The sequence below is a fragment of the Lycium ferocissimum genome, chromosome 6 (assembly GCF_029784015.1).
Source record: "Lycium ferocissimum isolate CSIRO_LF1 chromosome 6, AGI_CSIRO_Lferr_CH_V1, whole genome shotgun sequence".
Classification (NCBI taxonomy): domain Eukaryota; kingdom Viridiplantae; phylum Streptophyta; class Magnoliopsida; order Solanales; family Solanaceae; genus Lycium; species Lycium ferocissimum.
The window spans coordinates 58,993,788-59,003,682 of NC_081347.1; the positions used below are offsets into that span (position 1 = coordinate 58,993,788).

Consider the following 9,895-nt stretch of genomic DNA (forward strand, 5'->3'; position numbering starts at 1 on the left):
GAAAAGATGGGTTATCCCTTCTTATCCTAATATTCCCAAGAAATGGGATAAATATAATCCCGGAATAATTTTGACTACCTACCAAACGACCACTAAGGAGTCGTTTGGTATGAGGATAAGTTATCCCATGTACATGGGATTGGGTGGGATAAGATGAGATTACTAATCCAATTACTTCTCCCACCTTTTATCCCATGTAGATGGGATTGGATGGAATATCAAAAAAGTTATCTCATCAACCAAACATAAGATTAATTCCAATTCCATTGGATTAATAATTCAGTCCATTTGGATTAATAATTCAGTCCATCCTATCCCTCCTACCAAACGACCCCTAAGGAAAGAAAGAGAAAAATGTTTAGAAAAAGATAGCTCTCACACGCTTTAAAAGAGTGTTCTACATTCAGTGTGTCGTGCCAGCAATGTGTGTCTAATAGACACTTTAAAAAAGGAAAATAGTCTTTCTCTCTCTCTTCTAAAATGGCTCTCGGCGCACGTTAAGCTAACGTACGTCGATCAGGTTATAGCCATGGCAAAGAGAAAGGCAAAAGCTCAGGTACAAGCCCAAGCAAATGGTGGTCAGGTACAAGCCCAAGCAAATGGAGGTCAGGTACGAGGAAGAGGTCGGCCACGCAAAATGCCCCTTGCTACCTTTGTAAACTCTATCGGGGCGGTAACCCAGCCGGAGCAGATAATGCTAGTACAGGTGACGAGTTTTGTCAATACTGGGACGTGTTCTACTGGATCTACATCAACGGTTCAAAAGCGATTGGAATTGAGTGTTAATCCATCGACTGAGAAGTCTGATAAATCGAGAATCCTAAGCCCTAAGTCTGTCACTACACCAGTGGAATCGAGATCTACTACTAAGGTCACAAATGGAAATGGGATGCGAGGAAAAGGTAATACAACAGCGAAACAAGAGCCAGCTCGAGGGAGTGGGACAAAGGAAACAACTACTACCACGGCGTGGACTAATTTGTTTGCTAAGAACCGGCTATCTGAAAATAGTTTTGCGTCTTTCTTATATTCCTCCGTTAATTGTCAATGGCAAAGTTGTAGCTAGACTTGATAAAGAGGAAGTGGAGCATGAGAACTTGATATGGAAGCAGGCCCTTGTAGCTTATGTAATAGGGGAAATACCTGGTTACAATGCTATGTCTAGATATGTCTCAAAACAATGGAACACGGTAGCTGAACCAAATATCTATCTGCATGAAGATGGGTACTACATTATTAAGTTCCAATATGTTGAGGATATGCAGGGCCTTATTCCATAAATAACAGACCCATTATTCTGAAAACCTGGACTCCTAAATTTGATTTCACCAAGGAGTTCTTGACTAGTATCCCCTTGTAGATTACGTTTCCCAAATTGCCAATGAATTGTTGGGGGATTAAGTCACTGAGTAGTATTGTTAGCACCTTGGGAAATCCCATCTATGCTGATGAATGCACTTGTAAAAGATCCAGGATTTCCTTTGCAAGGATGCTGGTTGAAATTAACATTACTAAGCCTTTGGTTGATACAATAGACGTGATGGATCCTGAGGGACTGATTTTCCAGTAGGGTGTGGTATATGAATGGAAACCTGATTTTTGCTGCATTTGCCAAACAATAGGGCATATCTGTCCTGCTCCTAAAGTACAGCAGCCTACAGCCCCTAAAGATCAACCTAATGAACAACCAGTAAAAAGAAGAGGGAAGAGAGAGCCGCCAAAGAAAATGATACAACAATGGCAGTCTAGAGGTGTATTTCCAGCTCCACCAGTAATGAGTACTGAGCAACCTGTTGGCAGTGTGCCAACTGAAAATCCTACTCTAGCTACTGATGTGTTAACTGATAAAGTGAGTAAAATGTTGCCAGAAGTGAGTACTCATAACCTACCTATGGTTGCATCACAGTCAAGAACATAGGAGTATGGGCAAGTAACAGTTGAGGAGGAGATGAGTGAATTTGTTGTTGATCCAACATGACAAGCTAAAGGGAAGGGTAAAGAAGGGAGCAATCCTTTGGATTTGGATAATTTTCCAATACTATCAGCAACTCCTAGGCAGAGAAAAGATAGGGGTACGCCAAGTGATGATGGAAGAGGAAACAAGAAAGAGCCTGCTTCCCCAGACGATAGGGGGATTCAAACAACATGACTTGGGTTCCTTGGATCAATGTGATGTTTAACAATAGCGCTAGGGCAAAGGCTATTTTCACTATGTGGTTAATGATGCAGGGTAGACTACTCACTGCTGATAGGTTGTCGGCCTGGGGGATTGAGGTAGACAAGAAATATGTCTTATGTCAACCATTGGATGAAGACAGGAACCATGTGTTTGCTGAGTGTGATTTCACTAGGGGTGTGTGGAATAGACTGTTAAAATGGCTGCAGGGTTCACCACAAAGAGTGCAAAACTGGGATCAACATTATCAATGGGTGCTGAAGAACACAAAAGGGAGATCAAGAGAAGCTCAACTATTCAAGCTTGTATATTCTGAGTGCGTACATAGTATATGGATAGATAGGAACCTCAGAATCTTTGAACATACATCCAACAGCCTGGAGAGTATTGCTAGGAATATTGCGTTTGTATGTAATGTACGAGCTTCTGGTAGAATTAGCTGCAAGTTGCAGCAATTAGTTTTTTGAGTTTCTTCGTTGTTTTCTATTTGTCAAGTTGCATCTTGACACTTAGATTAGTAGCTGGGATTTTCTCTTGAGATAGTTTGGTTGTGTTAGCTAGACTATGGAACTGTAATTGTCACTTTTGGTATCAATAAAGTTATTAGTTACCGAAAAAAAAAAAAAATAGACACACTTTAAGGATATATTAAGTATCCAATAGGTAACACTTGTAGTTAAAGTGCCTATATGGAAAATCTTGACAAGTTTAAGGATTTCTTTATGTATTTGGGCTTAAATCTATTAAAATTATGTATATTTCATTAGACCTCTTCGTAATGCCTTAAATTTTTAATTGGTACAAAAATTAATGGTGTCTTAAATTGTAACGCGCAACTGCCCAAACGCAAATCCAAATCGTAATAATGTCATGTGCACCCCATTTGACTTGTGCTTTGGTTAAAATTTCCGTGTGCACACACTATACTAATTCTTCCAACCTACCCTTTGTTAATCATTGCAAGCCAGCGTATGATTTACCATCATTCAGTATTTTGGAGGTTTTTAAATTTAGTGAAAAATTGTAAGTAAAACTTTGGTACTGAAGTCTTAGGAAGGTGGCAGATAAAAAATTTTATTTGTGAAAACTAGCCTTGGCAAAATAGTTTTATTTCATCCATTTTTGAACTCAAAACTCTCCACAACTCACTCGGACAGTTAACTACTCCATTCATTTCAATTTATATGATATTTTTTTACTCCGCAATGTTTTAAAATATTTGAACTGTTTTTACTATGCAATTTTTATAACTTTGAAGAACTTAAATCATAAGTGAACCACTTAATTCTCTCAACATCGCCTTTAAATCCTATTGTCATATACACATGTAATATGTTAATATTTCAAATTTAGGAAGGAACAGGAGGGAAAAAAAAAAAAAGGAACACCAAGTTGGAACATAAAATGCAAAAACAAACCCAGAGCTATACGTGTTTACTGTTTAGCATGACAAACCAGCAAACCATCTTGACATCACTTTATTAAAGGCAAAATATATCAAAACACCCCTAAACTATACCCAAAATGTCGATATCACATCTAAACTATACGAGCGACCTATTACACACATTAACATCTTAAAAGTGAATTTAATTCCCCACTGCAAGCTGACGTGGCACAAAATAAAAAAATAATTAATAAGTGGCGCGTTTTTTATAAAAATTTATTTTTTTATTTCATTTTTTATTCAAATAAATATTTTTGTAACCCCCCCACCACCCTCCCCCCACCCTCCCTTTCTTCTTCATCCCTACTCCCTCTCTTATTGCATAACCACCATTGTTTCCAATGAACTTCAATATTTTTCGGTGAACTTCCATTTTTTTTTATCTTCTTCATTTTCCGGTCACCAAATTTGCATCTAATCTACCTATAAAATAATAATGAGCTTCAATATTTTCCGGTGAGCTTCCATTTTTTCCGATCTTCTTCATTTTCCGGTCACCAAATTTGCAGCTAATCTACCTATAAAATAATAATGAGCTTCAATATTTTCCGGTGAGCTTCCATTTTTTCCGATCTTCTTACATTGCACGAACTACCCTTCAAATGGGCAATGAAGAAGTTGCACGAACTGCCCATTGGCAATGAAGACATTGCACGGCTGCCCTTCAAATTGGCAATGAAGACATTGCACGGCTGCCCTTCAAATGGGCAATGAAAAATTGCACGAACTGCCCATTGCAATGAAGCCATTGCACGGCTGCCCTTCAAATGGGCAATGAAAAATTGCACGAACTGCCCATTGCAATGAAGACATTGCACGGCTGCCCTTCAAATGGGCAATGAAAAATTGCACGCACTGCCCATTGCAACGAAGACATTGCACGGCTGCCCTTCAAATGGGCAATGAAAAATTGCACGCACTGCCCATTGCAACGAAGACATTGCACGGCTGAATGGGCAATGAAAAATTGCACGAACTGCCCATTGCAATAAAGACATTGCACAGCTGCCCTTCAAATGGGCAATGAAAAATTGCACGCACTGCCCATTGCAACGAAGACATTGCACGGCTGAATGGGCAATGAAAAATTGCACGAACTGCCCATTGCAATAAAGACATTGCACAGCTGCCCTTCAAATGGGCAATGAAAAATTGCACGAGCTGCTTCAAATGGGCAATGAAAAATTGCACGAGCTGCCCTTCAAATGGGCAACAATTAAGAAATTGTACGAACTGCCCTTTGGGGGGTGGTGGGAAGGTGGTGAAATGGGTGGTGGCAAATTTGGTGGTGGCGGATATGGTTGTGGTGAAATTGGTGGTGGGTTTTGTAATGAGTATAGAAGAAAAGGAAAAATAAAATAGTGTAAATTAAAAAAAAAAAGTACTGAAAATAATAAAATTTATTTTATTTCCACGTAGCGCTGACGTGGCATACGCGTGTGGAACACCACACGCTGTGAAAGTGGTATAATACCTTGCAGGGGGAAATTAAATTTACTTTTAAGATGTTAAGGTGTGTAATAGGTCGCTGGTATAATTTAGGTGTGATATCGACATTTTAGATATAATTTAGGGGTGTTTTGATGTATTTTACCTTTATTAAATTGCAACAAACGGAAAGTGACAGAAGCACATCAATTGCAACGAACGGAAAGTGATGTAAACAGATTCACCATACGAAATGATGCAACGTAAGAATCAAAGCCGTAAACGATATTTATATCATATGATACATTTTTACAAAGTGAATCGACTACATCGATGATTCCACTCAACAACTAATTTTTCCTTCTCTTTTTTACAAAATCTCTTCGATTACCCCCACACTTAATTACATGGGGTTTAACTAGGGACCCACCTCATTTAAAAAAAACCATTAAATTACTCCTAATTAGACTCTAATTACTTTGTTAATAACGACTCCCATGTACTTACGACAAAAGACAATATATTACAATTTACTTACATAGACCCTTTTGGACATTATTTACACCAGACAAAAGGATCTTTTCCTCAGTTTCTCGGTCTGACCAAAATGTTCATCAAAAGTTGATTTGACTCGTTGGTGTCTCCTCTATGTACTGTTTTCTCTTAAGCCAATGCAGGGATACTGCAATTACGACGATCCCTGTCAAGGCAATCGAAACCCTCGATTCTCACAGCCGGATTGTGGCCAAAATTCGCCCTGCTCACACATCCGCCCTTTCTGGCGGATGATGACGGGGACGAAGCCAATCCGGAGGGAATTGGTATTGCCCGTGGCGATACTGGGGTGACCTTTTCGTCTCCGAAATGGGCGTCTTGAATCAATGGGTTAGATACTCTGCTCGGCGGTGACCCGCAAAAAAATGGGGGCGACGAGGCTACTTGCGCAGCTGATTGATCAACACTACCACCACCCTGGAAAATATTTTCAATACCAAGAATCAGCAAGTAAATCTCGAGAGCTGCTTTTGAAGGGGACTAATCATATATAGGCTAAAAAAAAAAAAACTAAAAATAACTTGAATTTTAACCTACGTTGCTCAGATTCTTCAAAATTGTTGCTGCACACATATCAAATTCTCAAAAATGCATAGCTTTTTAAGGATCTGACTGTGAGCGGAGCCCGAGACCAAAGTACAGTTCGACCGAACCCAAAGAACTTTGGTTCAATATTTGTCTTGAAAAATACACTTAATATGTATAAAAACTAAAATCCTGAAACAATAAACTTAGATCCTGGCTCCGCCTTTGGATTCGACACAAGCCGATGATATTTTTTATCGATTTGAGCAACATATATTTTAACGTATATAAGTAGACTAACATCCACAAGATGGACCAAAAATAGAAAGAAAGTTATTCAATAATGACATGTTAATTGTTTCTAAGCCACTCAATGAAGGCATAACATGAAATTCCCATTCTACAACTAGCACCGACAAGAACATGGTGCCCACACAGTTGGACATATGCCTTTTTCAATAGGTCCACAAATGCGCTCCTTTATTTTATTTAATTAATTTTTGTTTATAACAAATAAATAGATTCCACATACCCCTACGAGGATTATTATATAACAAAAAATAAGAATTAAGTAATAAACAAAATGATAAACTTACCTTTGTGAGGATGATATCCAATAAATCAGCTCCAGCTCTTGAATCACAAAGATCTTGCTGATGGCTGAAATAAGAAATTAGTCAAAATTACCATAATTCACAAGACTTAACACGCCTAAAATATCACTTTTTTCACGAATTTAACACCTTAATTATCAGTTATTCCTTCTTCCAATTTGAACTATCCCCATTTATATATTAAAATACACCTAACTATCCGTTATTTTCTTTTCCTACCTAATATATCGTTATAGTTTAGGTAGGAAAAAGAAAACATATGATAGTTGTAGTGTGTCTTAATATATAGATGGTGATAGTTCGCGTGTGAAAAGGAAACATATGATAGTTAGGGCGTGAAACACGCGAAAAGTGATGGTTCATGTGTGAAAAGGAAACATATGATAGTTAGGGTGTGAAACACGCGAGAAAAAGGAAACATCATATAGTTAGGGAGTGAAACACGCGGAAAAAAGGAAACATCAGATAGTTAGGGAGTGAAACACGCAAAAAAGTAATAGTTCAGAAAAGAAAACATCTAATTGATAGGGCGTGAAACACGTGAAAAAGTGATAATTCAAGTGTGAAAAGGAAACAGCTAATAGTTGGGACGTGAAATACACGAAAAGCAAAAAAATGACAGTTCAAATATGTTTTTAACAAGGTGAGGGAATTTCACCTGACATGCCATCGGAGAGATCTCATAGGGCTAATACGCCTTGGCTTTGGGCAAACGACGCCGTCTTTCTTATCGGAATATGAACGCATCATCTCTTCACAAGCCGCAAAATTACTTTGTCGAATACCACAGTGACTCATTTTTTTATAGATAAAATAAAATTTATATAAACAACGCCTGCACCAAGGTAAATGAAGATTTAAAAAAAAAATAGTGTAAGGAAAGGAAAGAAAAAAATAAAAATAAAATTTCTAGATAGACTTCACAGATCTAAAAGATAAACAGTGACGTAAGGAAATGAAAGGAAAAAATACTATTTCCTTTGAATTATTAAGGGGAATTTTATAGATCCGGTCAAAGCTAAAAATAAAAAATAAAGAAACCGTAAGGTGGAGGTTAGCCGGCGAAGATTTTGACTTTTCCATTAAGAAAACCAGGAAAAAACGGCATCGTTGATCTAAGAATCATACATGTAAATAAATACATACAAACACGCAGATCAGGGAAAAAACGCGTTAATTTCCAGCTTCATATGAATTTATTAAAGAAGCATAAATATTTGTCAATAAACTTAATACTCGAAAAATAAAATCAGGTTTCTAAAGAAATCTGATTTTTTTTTTTAAACTCATCCGTCGAAACTACTGAGAAATCACCGTCAAACAACAAAAATTAAGGGAAACGTGGATCTAAAAAATAACCTTCAAATCATGTAAAAAAATTCATAAAACTTAGCTTATCAACGACAAAAAGGTTTAGATTTCCAGCTTAATAAGTCTTTTACTGGACACCAACACTACAAAAATTGCATCTATATATTGAAAGTCGAACTTTATGGAAACGATTTTATCTTTTACAGATCTTAGACATAATTTAATAGCGCAAAATCGAGCTTTATGGAAACGATGAAAAACAAAGCATATCGCAGAACTAATAGTAATTGCTGTGTTATATTCCATCATAACAAAAATCATACATACTACACATAAAGTAATTTTTCCAAGACAAAAAAGGAGTAAACTCGCAGACTCATAAGAGAAATCTAACAATTAAACAGCAATAAGAGAGAGAGATGTTTACCTGAAGGAGGTGTGTAGGAAAGAAAGAGTATTGGTTAGTTTTTGAATTAAGGAAGAGAGAAGAAATAAAGGGGGAAAATATATTAGAGAGAGAGAAACGGTCAGTTTAAGACAACAGGAAAGAAGGTTATCAAAGACCTGGTTCAATGAGTTTTATACAGAGGAGAGAGAGAAAAATATCAAATCAAAAACTCCATACTATATTATAATTTTATTTTTATAAAAGCTCTGGTTTTATACAGAGGAAAAAGGAAAATATCAATTCAAATACTATATTACAATTTATTTTTATACTACCTCCTTTTAGTTTCAGTTTAAGGGTCATTTGGCTTAACTTAAAAAAAGCAGTTTATAAGCTGAAACCAGCTTATAAGTCAAAAAAAAAGTTTGGCTACCCCAACTTATTTTTTTGGGCTTATTTTAAGCACAGAATAGCTTATAAGATGGCCAGCTAAACACTCAAAAAAATTGAAAATAACTTACAAGTTGTTTTCAAAGAACTTATAAGCCAATCCAAACGGGCTCTAAGTGTAGTTTGATTAGGGACGGAGTTTAAAAAGTTTTATTAAGCTTTTGAATTTTATGGTCTTAAATTAAAAATGTGTGTTGTTTTTTAAAACTTGTAGTTTTAAAATTGCCTGTGGAAAACTTACTACTCCCTCCGGATAAAAAAGAATATCCACTTAGAATTTGCATATTACTTAAGAAAATACTAACTTCTAGGTAAAAATAGATAATTTGACTAAACTGCCCTAATGATATAGGTATTGAATTTGATTACTTAACACTTAATAATGACAAATTTGAAAAAATAAGGCTATTATTTATTGATTTGGTAAGTGAAAACTTTTTTTGAACAAAAAAAAAAAGGATAAGTGAATCTCTTTTTAATCCAGAAGAAGTAAATAGAAAGAGACACTTTCTCGGAGACATGCTAAAAAGGAGAATAAGACAAGGACGAATGGAGTATTTAAAATTATATTTTGTTGTTATAGTTTTATGAGTTTTATACCGAGGAGAAAGGAAAACATCAATTCAAATAAATGAAGTATGTATTTTTCTATAATACCTATATTAATTAGTGTATAATCTTATTAAATTTGAAGAATGATTTAGAAATGGGTAATTAATGTAAGAGTAAAACAAGAAAAAGAAAATTATCTTTTCTTAATATGTTAAAGTGGATAAATAAAATGAAAATTTAATTTTAGTATAATAGACAAATAAAAATGAACGGAGGGAGTATAATTCTTTTATAGTTATAAAAGGTAGGAGAAGGAAAGGGAAAGAAAATCCGTGTACGGAGAGACAAGATATGCAAATTGCGATGTTTTAAAAAAGAATTAAAAAAAAAAGAAAAATATAAAGTGAAATTATTGTTTTTTTAAGTGTATCACGCTGGCCGTGCCTGCC

The 9,895-nt window shown here is 35.9% G+C and overlaps 1 protein-coding gene across 1 annotated transcript; it reads right to left on the reverse strand.

Annotated features, from left to right (window-relative positions):
- Nucleotides 1-5,318: 5,318 nt before the first annotated feature.
- Nucleotides 5,319-8,647, reverse strand: LOC132059906 (uncharacterized). Its single transcript, XM_059452750.1, has 4 exons — nt 8,484-8,647; nt 7,404-7,580; nt 6,728-6,791; nt 5,319-6,023 (listed from the first exon to the last, which is right to left on the reverse strand). Exons 2-4 carry the CDS (start codon nt 7,541-7,543, stop codon nt 5,715-5,717), a joined length of 513 nt encoding a protein of 170 aa, XP_059308733.1. The 5' UTR covers nt 7,544-7,580; nt 8,484-8,647; the 3' UTR covers nt 5,319-5,714.
- Between the last annotated feature and the right edge of the window lie 1,248 nt (nt 8,648-9,895).